Here is a 19,849-nt window from a genome sequence, read left to right as displayed (position 1 = left end):
GTCTCAGGTGGGATGTGGGAATGAGATAGCGGCTCTCAGGGGCGCTGCAGAGGCAGACGGAGAATAAATCAATAAGGAAGTAGCAAAGCAGGAAAATGAGGAGGACGGAGGGAGGGAGGGGGAACAATTTGGGTTCCACCGCAGACGAGAGAGAGGGGGCCGCAAAATGCTTGTTGTCGCTGCGGTCGTCTCAGACCTCGGCCATTTTGAGGACAGTCTTACTGGTTACTCGATGGCTGCTTTAAGCAGCGGGTCACACTTTGGCGGCAGGAGATCTCTTTTAAATCTCTGTGGATTTAAAGGAACACAAGTGACAAGTATGACCTTTTCTTTAATTCTTTTCTCCTTCGGATCTACGACACGCACTCCAAAATTTAACGACTACACTCTTCAAAAGTTTATGGGACTACGCGATAGCTCTTCCGGGTTTAAGCGTTGCTCTGACTACCGACCAGTGGAGAAGTTTGCTGTAAATTACAGGACATAAAGTAGCACAAAGAAACTTTAGCCCTTCTTTTCAGATACGTTTGAGGAAAAAAAGCAGCACTAACAGACATGGCGACCGTTGCATTATACTCTGGAGGCATAATAACAGCTTGAATTATGGGAAGTGTAGGATCTAGGTGCTTTAAAATTATACCGACATACTGACAACTAAAAAGCAGCATGATCAGCCTCCTGCTCCATCAAATTTGATGATTAATAAACACATAATGGGTCCTAACTTTATTGAAGTAGGATACTAGCCCGTTATATTTTCCATATAATCATTTCATTAACAAACACTGAAATGTGGACCATAATTTCGTTTGTGGAGGAGATGTGGATACATAAGTGTGTCTGGGTTTAGGGGATAGATTTAGATATATTGTCTTTAAGGTGAGATAATGTGGGCAATATTTGTCTCTTCTTCCGTAACACGATTCCTTCACTCGGAAGAGAGAAAAAGAAACATTAGTTTATTTTACTACTGTGTCTGTTTGCATCTGTAGATTCCTCTGAATTCAACAAAAGTTACCAAACACATTTTGTAAAATGAGTCATAATAAAAAAAATCTTAATGTAAGTAATCTGTTTCGTGGTGAATTTTTATTTTTTGTTTTTTTATTCACCTGTCTGTATGTGAAATAGGGAATTTTACAATTCATTTTCTTTCCAAAATTAGTTTTTTTCTGAGCCAGAAATAAAAAATCATTAACCAACCTTTCTAGTTTCTATATTCTCAAGGTTTTTTTTTCTTTTACATTCATACCCTGATTTATACATTTTTTATTAGTATAAAAATGCATTTTTTTATGGTTGTTGCCAGTATTTTGTGATATATGGAGCAAGAAAAATATATATTCGAAATTCCCTCTGTAAAAACCTTTGACTCTATTGCATCAACAAACTGAAAAAAGGCATTTGCATATTTAAACATACATTTATCAGAAAACCTATAATTCAAAAAAGAATTGCCCTAATGTAAGTTTCAACGTGATAGTTTTCTCTCCACACAGTTCTCACACAACATATTTTGGAAATTTTGCTTGCGATAAGACGGGACATTTCAACCATCGTCTGCAACGTGAAGATTTGTTGGATTATTTTCAGGTGAGACTACGTGATTCCAGTCGCCAAATTCAGATTACCCTTCTGCCCTTTCCCCAAAACAAGAATGAAGAGCCACAGTGTGTGCAGAATAAGCCCAGCGTGAAACACCACTCCATCCCAGCTGAGCCTTTTGATGTCTGATGTTCTGTAATTAAACATCTCGCTCACATCAGAGCACCCTATTAAATTCCACTCATACAGGGGAGACTAAGAAAGGGTGAAAGGGAGGAAGATTGAGAAAGCTGGAGCAAGGCAGCGCTGACCTTTAGTGTGGGAGTGTGTGTGGAAAAAGAAGAAAAGAGAGAGAGAGGAGGGAACGAAACAACGCTGGCGTCGACGACCATGAAGATCAAGCAAAGGACATGAAAGGAAACGCATTTCAAAAGCACTTTATTGAGCATTTTCATAAAATGAATCACGCATGGACTCCCATCACAGCTTATTTATGTGTTTACGAGAACACGGAGAGCAGTCAGACTGCATAAAAACCTCCAACTTGAGTTAAAATGTTTTGCTGTGACTTCAGTAAAACGGCGGGAACTAGTTCTCCTAGCCCGCTAGCTGGCTTCCAATAGCGGCAATGTCGTTAGTTTTTCTTACACAAACGTGAATACACTTTTAAATGAAAATAAATGGCTAAATTCTTTAGCTTCTTCAAATATTCACAGCGTTGAAGAGGATTGAAGAACAGGCTTTTATGGTGGTGTGTGTGTGTGTGTGCTCATCTATAGGTGCTTGTGTTAACAGTGTGTTGGCTGCAGTGAGGGAGCATCTGCAAAATGGCAGTCATGAGGCTAATTGCGATAGAGCCAACTCATCACATTGGCACCTCCACAAATGCATACACACACACACACACACACACACACACACACACACACACACACACACACACACACACACACACACACACACACACACACACACACACACACACACACACACACACACACACACACACACACACACACACACACACACACACACACACACACTCAATCCTCCTGCAGGGATTGTCGAAAACACACTTAATCCTACACACACGTATGTGGTTTAATACGGTTTTATGGATGCAGGAGTAGTTCTTCTCCGATGGGCCTGGCTTCATAAAAAAAGGAGCTAATGAGGCTAATTTGGGAGCTGCACAGTAGATTATCTTTAATAAAGTTAACAATGTGTAATTCTGGCTAATCCCGGGTGATGACTCAACTGTTGGTAGTTTTTTTTTGGGGGGGGGAGGGAGGAGCAGAGCTCAGAGCCACAGGTGCACCACGGCAGTGCTGAGACCCACCAAATCACTTAGCTACCACTTTGCCTTATTACCCAGAATCCACCGGGGCCCTGTTAGTGTATTAGCAGGGTATTCAGCTCTTTTCATTAGTGGCCCTGACTCATATCTGCTTCCACCTGGGTCACAGATCTAATGGCTTTTTGCTCCCCCTCCAAAAAAAAAGGCGAAGATCAGATTGTTTTTTTGTGCATTTCATGTCTTTTCAGTTTTTCGGTGTCCTTCAGAGGCCTTTTCCTTCTCCATCCCGCTCACAGAGCAGTATCTCCTTAGCTGTCTCTCTCAGGGAGAGATCCTGTTTGTGTTCCCCCTTCATGGCAGTTTAAACCCTCCTGCCGATTGTCGTGGCTGAGTCCGGCTCAGCATTTCATCTGGTGGCTTGAGATCATCTGAGCTTCAAAATCTTCCACTTTTCAAAAAAACAAAAAAAAACAACAACCTGTAACTGATGTTTGAATATGGCAGTGCTCGCACTAGCAGTGCATCATATCATATTTCAGCGTAGTTAAAGCTGCACGAGGCAATTTTGCACATAACGATCCCAAATGGCAGCGAGGAGATAACCGGATCTCTTCAGTAACAAAAAAAACCCTTTCAGCTGTTTAATGTTCTTGTGGACTTCCTGCAAGTTTCATTCATGCAAATACACAAAGGAGGGACGGGATGCCAGCGATTTTTGGATTTCCACTGATGTGATGTATTTTTCTAGGAAAATCTTGCCAAGTGAAACCCGTTTTTTTTTTTTTGGTTTGTTTGTTTTCCAGCAGCTAAACGTCCCCGTCCAGCTTTCAGTCCTAGTGTGCGCTTGGCTCCAGGGCCCGCAATGAACAAGGATCCTCCAGCACACGCTGCTGCTGGTCCTCGATACCGCGGGCAAACAGCCTGATCAACTGGCACTGGACGCTGCAGAGGGGAAGAGACACAAAGAAAGCACACAACGCATCATTTAGCCCGAATAACAAACCATCAACTTAACGACTGTGCTCATCTCCATGGGACTTTACTGTCTATGTGGCAGATGTAAAAGCAATGGAACGGCACTCCTGCATGTGGACTTGGAAGTGAGACAATCTGTTAGTATAAAACCTATAAGAGATGTTAGGATGCAGACTACACTAAGTAACAGTATAACATCGATTACAAATGTATTTTTACTTGCTTGCTTCACCGATACTCAACATGGTGGAACGGCACGGGACCCAATGAAGGGTTGAAAATGATAATGTGCAATTCACATGTAAAATCAAAGTAACTAAAAGTTCTCTTTATATTACCGTAAAAATCAAGGAGGCACTAATGTTGGGCTTGTAATCGTTACATGAAAGGACCCTATTTTGTTTGGTCTCGATTATTGTAGCAAAGTTTATTTTTCCAAATGTGTGTTCCTCACATCCGAAGCTTCACTCTTCCACTTTCCCTTTTTCGCCGAGGCTATTGCCATTAATTATCCGAGCAGCTCTCTGGCTCGCTCACTCCAAGAACGATTAGCGAGCGAGGAAGAGGCAATAAAAGGACGGACTTCTGCTTTAATTAAAGGGGAGTAGCCTTTTAACATGGGGAGGGCCGATAAATTAGCAACATTACGGCGCCATGCATCACTGGCAAAGTACAACGGAGCGTGAAATAAATGATGCGCCCAGCGGTGCCGCGACGGCTGTACGGAGATCTGATGGCGGGGGAAGCTGAAGTGCGGACAGGGCCAGAATAATGAGGGGGGGCTAATTCCGCCGAGTTGCCAAAATGGTCCAGCAGGGAACGGTGAAAGAGTCTCCCGACCACAGATCGTTGGACACTAACGGCGCTAATGGCACTGCTGCTCTCATTGCTGTCTGGCCAAGTAGCAGAACTTCTTCAAAGGCGGCTAACGCTACTGCTAACCTTCGAGGGGACTCACTTTTCCTTGATATTATACGGTTGGATGTTGTTACACATGATACCATGCTGGTCCACACTTGTCAAAAGGAATAGGTCGATATTTGGGGGAATAGACTTATTTACTTTATAGCCAAGAGTTATATGACTCTCAAGCTAAGCTTAGCATAAATACTAGAAATCGGGACGCGGCTAGCCTGGCTCGGTCCAAAGGGAACAAAATCCACTTGCTGTAAATCAAAAGCTAACTAACATCTTGCTTGTTTAATCTGTATAACAACAACTAAAGAAATGTAAACCCAAAAAAGTCTTGGCTGGAAAGTATCTTCATGGAGTTATTTTTAGCTAGTTTTCATTTCAGTCTGTACGCTAACTAGCAGCTCCAGACACAAATTGTCTACATCCTAAACTTTGTTCTTCTTTAAAATTCTGTATTGCCCTTTTGCCTGTTTCCAAATAGTTTCGTACCGATACAACATGAATAGGAGATCAGCAGCTCTCTGAAACTGTACTGTGCTAAATGCTAACATTAGCACGCTAATATATTGACAATGAAAATGCTACATATGTGCTGTTTAACATATTGTTATCGCATTCCCTTAGTGTGTTAGCATGCTAACATTTCCTAATTAGCACTATACACTGAATACATCTCATTGCCAACCAAACATTGCCCTCCATGTAGCCACGATGGCTAAAAATGTAGTTTTCTGTGAAAAGACTCTAAGCTTTAAGTCATGATCCTCAGGGCCATTTTAGAGACATTTAAAGAGGAGATTATATCTGTAATACCCAGAAAAAAACGGTGTTAGTCGTGAATATCAGGGCCACGGCGATCCAATACACAAGCCTTCAAGTATTTCACTGCCTTTTCCATTAAACCTCTTCTACAATATTACAGTCTGTGCACCGATTCAAAGCCATTTTGCCGTCCTCATCTCTGCGGAGCGTGATCCCGCCCGTCTTCGCCTCCAAAAGTTAATTTCTTCGTCACAGGCTTCATAAAAACACACAATAAGGCGGCGCGGTGGAGAAGTGATTGAACCATGCCCGTCTCCGGCAGTCGCAATGATCGTTCCACCATTTGCAGCATTTAAAAGCCATACGTTCATCATCACTGCTAAATGACAATTTATTTGATTGTTCTTGCCGGTGTGGAGGCAAAAATGATGGTTTGAAGTTTGACTTTCATTAGTTTTGAATTGAACGTCTTTTATTCCTGACGTGGAAAAGTGATTGTAGTTACCCGACTTGGATGGCGGCGTGAGGCAGGATCTCGCCGTCACAGTTCCAGCTGCTGTGGCAGGTGCTGTAGCTGCAGGTCGTTTGGGCGGAGCATATGGGGCCGAAGCCCGTCTTCTTTGGACTCCCAGTGAGGTCCTCGAGGGAAACCGGCTCATGGTGCCGCGGCTGGAAACGAAACTTCCTCACCCGGTGGACCTCCACAAACGAGTGGTCAAACTGTAGATGAAAGGGGAGGAGGAGGAGGAGGAGGAGGAGAGATGAACGGATGGACGGATGAAGGAGCAGATGTGCCCACAGATGGCGTATAGGTTAAGAACCGCCACTCTTCAGAAGCACTTCAATAGTTTCATTTCAAATAGGCAGCAGGCTGAGAGGGAACCCAAGGGTCCACCTTTTTTTTTGTTTTGAGCTTCATCAGATACAATTATGTGTAAAATTGTTTTTTGAAGGAAAGGCTCTTTTTCGAGTATTTTTCTCAAGGATATTTCTGTGATTACCATATTGTCCGTGTTTCCCACAAGGGTGCTTCAATCAGAGGGTCACGAGAAATTAACAAACATGCAGAACTCTTTTAAATACGACTGATAAAGGCAAACGCACAAGATGGAAGTGGATTATTTTAGTGCTGGGGCAATTTGATGGATAAAGGTCGAACTCAAACGTGAATCTGCTTTGAGTGACTGAATTAATGGATTTTTGGGACATTTAAACACAAAATATACTTTCATTTTCAGTGCTATATCTGAAATATGATCTGGACTCAAGTGCAATAACAGACTTACTTACTTACTGCAATACGGACAATTCTGTTTCCATTTTCATAATTATATTCTATACATATTTATATTTATTTATTTTAATTAATTAATTTTTTTCTCGCTGAAAACTAGAGACTAGTACGACGGTGTATTAGGGCTACTGTAGGAAAAAAAATGGGTGTTGCAAGTTTATAAAGTGGCAAATTTGTGAGTAAATGCGGTTGTTAGCAAAGTAAATATATGACTATAAACGTGCAAATTTCACACTTTTTTTTCTCTGAATATTGCCCCCCTCTCTCGGCTCCATTTTTTCCTACAGTGGCCCTAATACGCCCTCGTAGACTAGAGATGCTCCTCACAAACTTTAGTTGTATAACAATGACAATAAAGCTGTATCTATCATATCGGGCGGTAAAACAGTTCTTGGCTTGTAATCCTTCTGGAGGTCTCCATCGTCTTTATACTCCCGCTGATGTAAAGAAACTACATGTAGGTTTCTTCTTCTTCCTCCATATTTACGATAAAAAGAAACCGGCCAACGGGAGATTAAATGCAAAACGAAGGGAGGTCAGATGAACTGGAGGTGCATAAAAAAAAAACCTGATGTAAACGACGGGAGTGAAGAGAAGAAGAAAGTCGGAGATGAAAAGAAATAATTTTGTCAAAGTCCCCTTTCATCTCACTCAATGTCGCAGGAAGGTTCAGCTCTGTCTGCCGTACGTTCTTCTACTTCACGGGGTGCCACTTTCTCTCTATTCCCGTCTCTTTTCTTCTCCTCTTTTTTTTTTACCCCCTCCCCTTCTCGCCCTCTCTCATCCCAAAAGCAGAGTGACAGCCATTTACTTCACATCAGACCCACTTTATGACTGCGGCCGCTTAGCATTCATGCCGGACTGTCTGCCTAAAAGGCTTTCTGACAAGGCCATGAATACGCTTAGTGGCTTCTCACTCCTTGTTTCTCTCCACTTGGCTGGACACTGATGCTGATATTAAGTGAACTCTGATGCAAAGTCCCGCTCGCCGTACTCATACAACCGCTTGTCTACCTTTTTTTTTTTTGGTGTTGCGATCGAAGATGGGGCCTCGAGCTGCACCACATCATACCACACTGTCGTCACGGTGATCTCTGTTTATTAGACGCTTAACGATATCATTTGGTTTTCTCTGTTAGAGACATGTGAATACTTTAATGCAGAGATCCTAGGGGGTCGCCAAACTTTTTTTCTTCCAAAATGTAAAATATGTTAAAAAAACACCTAATAAGCAAATATAAATGTTATGTTAATGTGAAATTGTGATGAAGAAATGCCAATATAGAATAACAATATGTTCTATAAATATATGAAACTGTCAACAATTATTTTAATGCATTGTATACATACATTATTACAAAGTACTGTTATACATGGCACTATAGGCTGCACTGCACATTATTATTGGCCGGTTTAATAAGGAACACAGTTTTATATGATATATAATAGGTGGTCCCTCCACCGGGTCACTATAAGTCTTGGGGGTCCTTGACCTGAAAAGGTTGAAGACCTCTGCTTTAATTGTATTTTTTTCCCACTCCTACCACCACCAGATCAATAGGCCTACGCAAAAAAATCAAAACCTGAATTAATAACCCCAAACCTAACCCTAAACCTAACCCCAAACCTAACCCTAAACCTTAGCCTATCCCTTATTGGCTGGTGCTATCTCATCAAAAAAATCCGCAAACATTACCAACATTGGATTCACAGGATGTTTGTATCACTATGATTTTCCTCCGATATTTATATATAAAACGAACGGAAAAAATGTACATTTTTTTTATTTAATGACTGGCAATTGACTATATATATAATGACAGCAATTTCTCCAATATGCACATTTGTATTGCGATAGCAGCTTTTATACCACGTTCTATTTTTCTTGGTGTTAAACTGCTGCTGAATCTCCTCTTATATAATTATACAGCTGCGTAAACATATGATCTCAATGCACTCATTCCTTACCGATGTCTCTCCTTGCAATCCAAACCCTGGGAGTTAAAAACCCGCCTCATGATGTCAGTGTTAACTCAAAAAAAAAAACTTTGCAAATCGAACACTTTTACACCGAGGCGGCCATACTGCAGGTGAAATATCTTCCAAGTTGTCTTCTAAACGCGATAAACTTCCCGAGGTCCTTCCTGAGGTGATAATTACTAATCACTGGACTTCCCCTGGCAATACTTGGGCTCTCCTGAAAGGGCATTAGTCTGGTATCAGCCCCGTTCCCCCCCCATACAGCAGATCCCTGATGCAGCGGTTATCGGTGCCTCCGCGGGCCGCTGTTATTTATGATACGTGGGAAGGCACGAGGGCTCAGGCATTTGAACTAAAGTGAACCGTAGTTGGGAAATTGAGCCGAGTCAGCAAATGGAGGTGCTAGCACAGCAAATGGGCTCCCCGCCTTCTGCTCGCTCGTTTACAGAACACACACACACTCTCTAAATTCACCTGTGCATCAGATCTACAACTCCCGATGGTGAAAACTGATTTCTTCTTTTGGGGGGGGAAGGATGACATTTTTCTTCAAAGTTTTGCTTTTATTTTGAAGGATAGGTTTTCCTTATTCCTTCTGAACACAAAAACACATAATTGTTCGCCACTCATTTTAAGTAAATTGGATATCAACTCATATTGCCCAACCATCAACATTGCATACCTATATGTGATAAAATATCGTATTTTTAACTGTTTTTTAAAATATTTGTTTATAGTTTTCAGATTTTATGTAGAATAAGTATCTTATTTTGGTAGAACACGACAAAAAACAATTAAGTTGAGGGCCCGCTCTCTCTCCCAGCGCAAACCACACCCCCTCCCCCTGATTCCCACTTAGTACACCCCTATCACCCCCACCTGGTCGTCTTTGTTGGTGTGGCGGAGGAGGTGTTTCAGGAAGTCCAGGCGGGAGCACTTCCGGACCAGGATGAGGTCTGTGGTGCCGTCGGCGAGGTGAGCGGAGGGCGACAGGCCTTTCGGACTGCGGGGACACGCGCAGCTCATGCTGGCCGCATTAATGGCGATAAACTTCCCACGGATCACAGTCCAACCGCCGCCGCCGTCTGAAACAGACGAAGCAGTTATTTGTTAACCTTTCTGCTGACCTGAAGGCCTCAAGCCTCCCGAATAAGAATATGTGGGCGGAGCCTTTTTAAAAATAGAATATTTGAATCCCTGAGAACAAAACGTAACCAGAGCTTTTAATCAATCATTGATAAAGTGCTTTTATTCTAACCTTAAACCTTTTAAAAGATAAAACTTGTGTGACATCATTTCCTTCACATTTGGTTGCCAAACTTGAATTGCATCATCCTCAACTTTAAATACTTGTGGCAGTGTACTCCAAATAAGTAAAAGTCACTTTTATTCAAGTACACTCCAGATGGAATGAAATTTGGCACGCTAATGCGGGAAAATCTATCGTGCAGAACTACAACTCCCAGCACACCATGACTTACAATCGTCCAAAAGCACCTTTTGTACTGTTTATGGTTTACTTAACTATATTTTCTTTTTACTTCACAGTTAAGTCCCCCTCCATCTATCTTACAATAACAAACCCTGAGCTTACAATGCTAAGCAGCTTCGCAGCATTTAGATTGAGTAAGATTGTGCTCGTTTGCACAAGTTTGATACGTACAAAGCAATTCTTTCAGACGGCGGTTGGGTTCCCAGAAGTGCTGACGTTCAAACGAAACAAATAATCTGTGTGTATTTGCTTTTTTTTTAAATGATACTGTGTACTTTGTAAGTGGTTTATGAGTCCTTAAGTGTAAGTTCCCAGCTTGTTACACATCAGCGGCGATGCTGATGAGGGTCCATTAGGATCCAGATGTCTTGGCAGGAATTCTCAGTGCAGCTTCGTCCTAATGACGGAGCCAAGATGGAAAGATCTGATGCTTAACTGTGTGTGTGTGTGTGTGTGTGTGTGTGTGTGTGTGTGTGTGTGTGTGTGTGTGTGTGTGTGTGTGTGTTACTGAACATTGCGTGTTTTGAAATGCATATCATCACACAAATAGTGTTCACGATATCTTAAGAGGGAGTCGTACGGATAGAAGAGCGATTGGATTAACTCCATGGTTTTGCTCGTTATGATTAAACGCCGCGTGGCCTCCGAGCCTGGAACGCCAGACGCGGCGGATGCACTTCAGGAATCACCGCTGCTCCTCTGAGATTAGCGACTGTTTTTGCAATGACGGCGCATCTGGAATAAAAACAAACTACACAGCATCACCCACGGGGGCCTGCCGGTGCTTGTCGCCAGGGTGATAGTCGTTGGAGTGAGCTGCGGAAAAGAGTGATCACAGACGCCCCCCCTCCCGGACCCTCGGGGGGGAAATGATGTGATCTAGGAAAGCAAAACGATTCATTACCTTTCCCGCTCATTTCGCAAAACAAACTTACAGAGGTGATAAGGCGAACCGATGATAACAAGCCCGCCGAGGCTACACAAAACGACAATATTCTAATTGGGAAGCAGTGATTAAAGCTGAATAAAACGGTGGACTGTAGCTCTGCATTAGAAGGATGTTTCCAAACCAGTGTTTGCTTATTGAAGAGTGTCGTGCCTCGTTGATTTAGCGGTTGTCTTGAGATTTCCCGTCGCCAGGATAGGAAAAAAAACTAAAAACAAACACAAAACGGCAACAGTAAAAAAAAATCTGTTAATATTTTCTCATCAATAACTCTATAAATAGTAAAAAAAACAACAACCCCAACAACAGAAAATGGAGATACTTGAAAAGGAGACGATGATTTAGATTTATTATGTTATTTTTAGAAGTCCACCTCAGGTGCTGCAGAATGTAAATAGATGATTTGTGTTGTTTTTTTTTGTCGCCCTTTAGAAGAACTAATTGACATATTTTCGAGTACTTGTACCTTCATCCGACTCCTCCGCCGTCGTCTCCCACCGCACGTCTCTTGATGAGGTCTTCCACTGACAGACGCCGCACCTGAAACATCAGCGTAACCTTGTTTCACGAGCCTCAAACCATCCGCGTCACCGTGACAACCGAGGTTTTAACGAGCTTAGACAATTTCATTAGAGAGGGGAGTACACACAAGCTACCTTTTTAGAATGACTTGTTTAGCTTTTTTTGTGTTTTTTTTTGTTAGAAATGCCCAAATAAGGCCTCAGACAGAGAAGCCTCATGAAACGGGAGCCATTTCTCTTTTATGGAAAAATAAGCTGTCAGGAAACACGGCATTTTACATATTAATGGGCTTCCGCTCCTTTCATTCCCCATAACAAACGCAAACAATGGGATGCGGCCCGCATCTCAAAAAACCAAAGCACTTAGTCAGGTGCTTTTTTTTGTTGTTTTTTGAAAAGACTGAATGGGCTTTCAGTCCATAATAAATCAGATGGGCTCCCTGACAACGTAAACTAGCCCCGTTTGAGCTCTGGCAGGTGCACGGCTGCTATTGAAGTGCATCAGATAAGTCGGGCGCATTGTGAAAAGCTGCAGAAATGGATACCTCTGATGGTTTATTTACCCGGATCGACACTGCAGCTGGTCCCGGGGGTCCCCCATGTGGTTCTCAGCTGGGAGGAACGAGACCGTGCCTTCGTAGTAGCTGTGGCTCAGAAAGGTTTTTACCCCTGGAACAAAAACGAAACAAAATCAGCGTGAGCATGCAGACTACGTGTCAAAAGGTTTTGTTTGTTGTGTTTAATTTAACTGTAATTACACCAAAAAAAAAATCATGTGCATAACTCATTGTCTTTTTGTTCCAATTCTTCTATTCTCTCGAGGCTGCTGTGGGTTTAACTGGGTAAAATAAATGATGCTAAGCAAAGTTTAGGGATAATGGTATAGTAAACACATCTTTATCAGCCTTGTTGTGATTGGTCGCCCAGGGGGGGCTTGGTTTAAAAATTTAAAAAAAGCTAATTTCTACATACAATAGAATGACAGCTGGTGTTTTACATCTCGACAGTAATTAATAAATCAAACTCTCTGCCAAAAAAACTCAAATCGTAGGCTGAAGCCCTTGTTTAAAGCACACAACAATAGAACCACTGAGCTACACAACCGCTCACACTGAATCCACAAGCTTTAAGGCCGTGTGTTAGATTTATATCTTAATCCTCCAAAGTCTGGACCCGGAGCAGGACCAGCAAGCTCGCGGATAAACTCCAGGTTACCTCACATTAAAATATGGCGGTGGCGGGGAGGTCAGCAAAGCTCAGAGGTCAGGGAGGTCAAGGAAAATGCGTAGGTAGGCTTAGCCCGAAGAGTCACTCAAGTTTAGAGAATGACGGCCCTCGTACCTGACAGGTCGTATCTGGCGGGACCCAGCCATCTCTTCCTCTCGCTGTCTGCCAGTACGTCGCCATAGAAACCGTAGCCGAGCAACGAGACGGAGTATCTCAGAAAGACGTCACTGTGGTGGACGGAGCACACGTCCATCGGCTGGGAATCGCCTGTTAAAGAGAGGGGAAGAGTCTCAGAAACACGATTGATCGCGTTCTCTTGACATGCGGTCCTCTACGAGTCTTCCAATCGCTCACTCACCCACGATGATGTGTAAAGCAGAAGTAACGGGATCGTTGGCTCCCACTGTGGCGAAGCAGATACAATCAGTGGACCCTGTTGGACGGGAGACACACACAGGTCGATGGTCAGCCATTAGCCGGGTATAGACACTTTAAAATACCAAGATTTCTTGGTATTTATTCAGCTTCACATACCTGCAGGGTTTTACAAAATCTTTAAAGATGACACAACTGGTATGCATGCAGCTTAACACTTCCTGGATTAGTTTTTTGTTGTTGTTGTTGTTGTAAATATCTACTGATATATTGGGAGTCCACAGCAATGCCTTAACTAAAGGGACCTTATTTCCAAAATCCCAGACAATTCATATTACCTTATGTCTTTTCATGTGAGGTGTTTTCATAAAGAAAGGGGACAATGTATTTATTCCAGCACCAAATGGAAATATTAGTTTGGTCATAAACCAAAGAATTGAACAAATAAAGACAATTTAATAAAGAGAGTTTCCTTATTTTCACACATCTGGTTGTTGTAAAGGGATGCTCTGACCGTCGTGCCTGTTTTCTTATTAAATATCGTCTCTTCCTCCGTTGCTGCGGACAGGAAGTGAATCAGGTGCTTGATTTAATGTTGCGTCTTCATGAAAGTTTGTGAGAGTATCATCAGTAGTAAAAACAGGCATGTTACGAGACCGTGTTGACGGGTAAAGCTGCAAACATGTAAAGTCTTTAAAGATGTTTTTCCTTGGTGGAGTTACTCGTCTTTTAAAAGCTGCAACCCGAGCAGCGAGAAGAATCCCGTGGAATGATTTTATCGGGCAGAAGCAGGGAGACGTCTCAGTCCTAAAGAGAACTAATAGGAACGCTCCGGGCCCTGAGCTATCATCAGCTCTCCTCAGCCAACAAATGTTGAGTTTGATATTAAATCTTTCAACTTGAGAGGTAATAAGGCTCCGTCTCTCTTTCTGCGCCACATGGCGTAATTCCAGACCTATCTGGCCTACTTTGATCATCTCCGAGTGGTGAAATAGACCCACTGCCACTGATAAGAGAGGGAGGGAGGGAGTGTGAAATCTAACTCGTGGTGTTTTGAGTCGGCTCACAGAGGCGTGACAGAGGAGATCAGGTCTGTCATTCAGTGGCCGACACACAGATGAGTCTCTCTCTCTGCACTTTCTATGAATATCACTTCTCTATGCGTCGTCTCCTCCGAGCTCCGTTATCACATCCGTACGCGTTGCATGCGACGACAAAAAATGTCGACATGTGCTGTTTGACTTCTCTAAAAGCTCCCCGGTTAAAGCCAGCTGACTTTGAATGGCTTTAAGTGGGGCACACAGATGTTCCACGATGTTTCAGCCCCTCTGATGTTCCATGTTTTATTCCCCTTAAGTTACTCGACCGCGGTAGCCTGTTGGCGTATTCAGAGGAGAGAGAGCGTAAACTGTCACAAGGCATATCCTCAGCGGAGAAGCTCCAGTTTTTTTTTTTTTTTTTATCTGCATTTTTTCTCCCCAAAAAACTGTCTCACCAGTCAGATCGTCTTGGCAGTGAAATCTTCTTTAATATCAGGGACAACAATGGAGTCGAGATGCTTTTTTAGTGCTGGCCCAAAAAAAGGAGATTTCTTTTGCACTTTGAATCCTCGGTACATGAATGTATTTATAGAACATGTCTTATAACGACCAGAACCAGACAAGTGGACCTTTGAACAACATAGTATATATATTATATTTTAATCAAAATAAGCTGATAAGGCAGGCTGAGTTATTACAGGAACATGGATATGACAGCTGGGTGACGAGGCCATACATGAGTTCACGTCTCTTATTATGAACCTTGGCATAGAGGACTTTGATACCTGACACACATTACCATAACTTGGTCAGCAATATTTATTATGTAGATAATAATAATATGTAGTGGCAAAGATACTCTCCAAGTGTAGAACATCATATCTACCAAGAGAGTGAGAGAGAGACAGGAAATGACACCCGGCTAGGACTTACACCGATGAATTTTCCTATTCCATTCAATTAAAAACTGGTTCGAAATACATAATTTCACTTTAAAAGATAACAAAAAGGATAAATAATTTGTTTAACTTTTGTTTTTTTCACAAACGTTCCTGAAATAGGAGTAAATGGCACATTTGTCCGGGACTACTTTCAGCAGCGGATGAATACACATTTGGTGTGCTGGTATTTTATGTTGGCAGGACACTGTCCATGTTCAATATAATGAAGGAGCACGGCAGTTGTGCAACAGTGTGCTCGTGGGTGTGATATATAAGATACATCCACATCTATCTATCGATATATTTTGCAATTTATGGATTGTTATTTTTGCTGCTGCATCTTCACAAAGATCGGACAGAAAGATCTAAACTGACTGCTGTTGTTTCAGTGACTGAGTAGTAAAATATAAAGTCCTATTTATAAAGTATTTTTTAAAGACTTTTGAAAAAGACAAAACAATCAAGTCGACCCAACGAAATCCTGATTGTAATTGGCCTTTAAAGAATCTACCACGTTTAAACCCTTCGGCTGTTAGCATCACGCTGGGCACCGGATATCTCACATTGCTCTCCACGCTCCGTGTTCCTACCCTCATGAAAATTACAGTGATTTCCAAAAAGCACGTTTCCATTTATGGCACTTGGCATGATTGACCCTCCGCAGGCCCCCGGTGGAGACTCTCTTATGTAACCTGCATTTTTCAATATTGAAATCAATAACAGTTCGGTTAAGTGGGGATTTTTATGCAGAAGTGACCGTTAAAGCTTTTTTTAATATAAATTAGCACCTGCTGTGTACGATTTAGGAAGTAACATTAAATCCAGCGATCCAGCGTGACAAAACACACAAACACGTTGACGTATCTGAAGCAGCAAAAACTTGACGACTATAAAAACATCTGATGCATGAGGGAGCTGGGATTATTTTAGATACAATGTTTTCACTCCGTAATAAATTGTTCGTCATAACTTTTCTTTTATTTGTGAACAAAAATAATTGACACATTATTTAAAAAAAAAAAATGGATCTGCTATTTTGATGTTTAGGGCAACATTTTCAGAAGAATTTGTCCAGATGGAAGCTGTAAATAAGAACATAATGATTTAATTATAGCAAGATATATCTTTAAGCCTTTGGGGAGTTATCTTTAGTAGTAATAATAATGGCAAGCTTTATGTAAAGTTGTTATAAGTGCAAACAAATATTCTCGGGGGGGATCCAGCTTTTATCCACTGTACAAATTCAGAAAATGTCTCTTTATCCTGCTGCATAATATGTATTCTGACTGGGACACTGCTGCTAAAATCTGAATGAATCACTCACACCAACCCTAAACCTGATTCCAGGACATAGCCAGAGCCATACTCCAGGCTAAAATTCCTTTTGACAACTGTGAGAGACGTAGTGTAGCTGAAGTGAACCACAAGTTGATGTTTGTGCAGTTTATAGAAAAGCATCTTGTTTGACTGATACTCATAGGCTCACCTGCAGGAATGATGCCTATGTGCAGAGAACACGCCACCAACTCTGCGTCCGGTTGGTTCTGGTCCACGCCGTTGTCCGTTTGGGTCCTGGTGACCAGCCCATGCACGATCTCACTGAACATGCCGTCTCCGCCCACACACACCACCCTGGACACATGTTACAGTTTGACATCCGTCCTGTGATATATTTGTTGAGGTTGGTTTCATATAACGCAGGTAAGCCTGAGTGAACGCCACATCAGCAGTTCAAATGCACGTTTGAGAAAACCATGATGATAATACTGGCGAGCAGCGGGTGTAATGGTGAAAGCATTCACAAAATATCACACTGTGCCACCTAGCAATACACCTTTTTTTTCCCCCTTTAAAAGTATATATCAAAACTTCACAGAAACGGAGCTATAAATTATTTAAACTGCAGAGTAAAATCATAATAGACTCTAACCCTGCTCTGCTGGACTGAATATCTGATGAAGAGAAGCCGGAGACGGCGGGGAACTCGGCAGGAAGAACCTTTCATGTTATTGATGACCTTTGTACTCGGCCATCAGCTTCACATGCTCCTTTTACCAACAGGCATGAGCTGCATTGTGCGCAAATGATCAAAAACGTTGACTTAAATGAAACTTAGGTGAGTGTTTTTTAGATTTAGATTAATAATTCAGTTATTTTATGCAATTTCTAGAAAACAGAATCTGCTACATGCCAAAAAAAATATGGATATTCTAACACACGTTCTCGTTTAGATCGGAACTGCTGCTGTTTCTACAGTTGACACCTTTATTTTAATTGAATGTCTAAAGCGCTGAGTAATCACCCTGGGGTGACTTTATTCCCATCTCTGTGAAAGGACCTTTTGCGTCACTACAGGGACTGTCAACCCATTCCGCTCATGGAGTACAACAGGGATCTATCCTGGGCCCTGTACTGCTCTGTCTAAAAGCTGCTTTTAGGTCAAATATTTCAAAAGCTATTGCTGTTATTTGCACTGTTAGCACCATGAGACTCAACCAGCTCCATATTGAGAGGCATGAGGAGGCAACAGAAGTGTATATATATATAGTGTATATATATATTTTCTTTTTTCATATTGAGCTTTGTATACACAGGAGAAACACGCAGGGCTTTCAGCGATTACAATCTGACACAACACAGACTACAGCACAACAGGGCCTCATAACAAACCTGCTAATATGTGATGATTGATACACAACCTCATGGGAGAGACTCTCAAAAGGCTTCGTAACAATATCAACAGGCGAGTGTCAACTCCTGTCAGCCTGAAAGCAGCAGCCACCTGGCTCGAGTACTCACCCGTCATATTTATCGAGATTGGCCTCCGTTTTCAAGTGGTCCCTGGCATGATTGGCTCGCTCAGTAACTATGGACACAAGATCGAATGGCAAGCGTTAGTGCAACTTCAATTAATAAGGAATGTGCTGACAAGAGTACCTGACTAGCGCTACTGGAATTTTGAAATACAAGTCAAGGAGAAGAACTGCACTTTAGGAAACATTTAACTGAATCCTGCAGATAAATGTTCGGAAAGAGCAAAAAGAACAGCGGCACACAAAAAAACAACCCAATTCAGCTTTTGTATATAAGCCCCGCAAAACGAGGCCCGGGTCCACAGAAACAATATTTTAACAGTAAATCTGTTTTCCCGGACATTTCAAATCAACACACATACAAGCCTGTAATCCACAGCAGCTGTAGGAAGCCCGGAGTGAATAGCATTCACGCTGATGGACCATCAATACCAACACACTGTGTGTAGCCGCTGCAAACACTTATTGAATAATAGATGTGTTTTGGATACCCGAGCTTATCAACTATCACAGGTTCCATTAAGGCGGTGGCAATGATTAATGGCGCCATAAGCCCAAATCATATCCTCGCGAGTGTCTCCAGCCCCCTCGGAGAGGCGACGGTGGCGGTGGGGATCTATACGGCGGCCATCTAGACTCATTTTTTATTTAAATGCAAAGGGAATGCCACCCACCAATCACGTCGGCCGAGATGCGGGCGCGGCGAAACAGCGGAGCCACCTTCTGCTCGTAAATACGCTTCCCGTGCCGCTTCCCCCCGTAGGGATTGATGTACACCAGAAGGCTCCTCGGCCGGTTGGCTGCGAAGAGAAAGAAGTATGAGATAGTTGTTAAAACAGGCTCGGCGTTTACCTTTTTGTTTTTTTTAGAAATGTGTAACTGACAAGCAGCTTGATGAAGTTCTCATTAACCAGAGACCTTTCTCAAAATGCTCAGTCAAACTGACTGGGGCCCCCAAAACGCACCCGCCCAAGAAATAAATGGTCTGTCTAGCGACTATGGGAGGAGTGTGTGAGGCAATTCAGAGGCGCTGCATCATTCGGTGATAAACCTACCGAGCTGCTGCAATGCAGAATATATTAAATGCCTTGTTTATGGCTGTCTGCGTTTAGGACAACAAACCTGAGATACAGCGGCTGCTGCGATTTGGGGTAAAAAAAAAAATTAGGGATTGAGAGTTAAAAGGAAGCACAAAGAAATACGGGGCGCAATATTGTTTGGGCAATAAGACAAAAGGTTCCATTAGATAGCATAAATGGATTGTCAGCGCTTGATGTAAAGGTGTAGGCGGAGGCTGCTGAACGCACCCAGGCTTCGTCCTCCACAATGAACACAGTTAATTTTCTTGAATTGATTCATGCTGCCAGGCAAAGTGGGGCCAAGTAGACCGTCTCAAATGGGCGTCAAACGTCTTACGCTCTCATTTCCACATGCTAGCCGCATGCTAGCCTGAAGAACTCAGTCGTGTAATCACTTTGCAATCAATGTAAAGCACTGAAGTAGGTCAAACATGTAATGTGCAGTGATTGATAGTGATAGCTGGTCATGTGATATGTCATTTATCATTGGAAAACGTATTAAGTTCCTTACAGCTTCAGGATTTTGATGAATGCTGTGCTGTTATGTGCATTTTCAGTCTAGAGTTTACTACTTTTTTTTCTTGTTTATATTGTACATATGTATTTTCCTTGGAGCACATCTGGACAGTAAGCTCTAGGCGAACAAT

General features: G+C 42.3%; 1 protein-coding gene across 1 annotated transcript in view; it reads right to left on the bottom strand.

Moving 5' to 3' along the window:
• Nucleotides 1–1,977: 1,977 nt before the first annotated feature.
• Nucleotides 1,978–19,849, bottom strand: part of cerk (ceramide kinase) — a 31,494-nt gene continuing 13,622 nt past the window's right edge. The window contains exons 4-13 of the mRNA XM_084038726.1: nt 18,798–18,923; nt 18,110–18,176; nt 16,797–16,942; nt 13,313–13,387; nt 13,069–13,221; nt 12,291–12,396; nt 11,673–11,746; nt 9,648–9,853; nt 6,000–6,214; nt 1,978–3,784 (exon numbers count right to left, since the gene is read on the bottom strand). Of these exons, the coding sequence (XP_083894852.1) occupies nt 3,676–3,784; nt 6,000–6,214; nt 9,648–9,853; nt 11,673–11,746; nt 12,291–12,396; nt 13,069–13,221; nt 13,313–13,387; nt 16,797–16,942; nt 18,110–18,176; nt 18,798–18,923 (1,277 nt within the window). The 3' untranslated portion in view covers nt 1,978–3,675. The remainder of the gene's footprint in view (nt 3,785–5,999; nt 6,215–9,647; nt 9,854–11,672; nt 11,747–12,290; nt 12,397–13,068; nt 13,222–13,312; nt 13,388–16,796; nt 16,943–18,109; nt 18,177–18,797; nt 18,924–19,849) is intronic.

Source organism: Eutrigla gurnardus (assembly GCF_963514095.1).
Source record: "Eutrigla gurnardus genome assembly, chromosome: 21".
NCBI lineage: Eukaryota > Metazoa > Chordata > Actinopteri > Perciformes > Triglidae > Eutrigla > Eutrigla gurnardus.
This window is presented reverse-complemented; position numbering and strand designations above follow the sequence as displayed.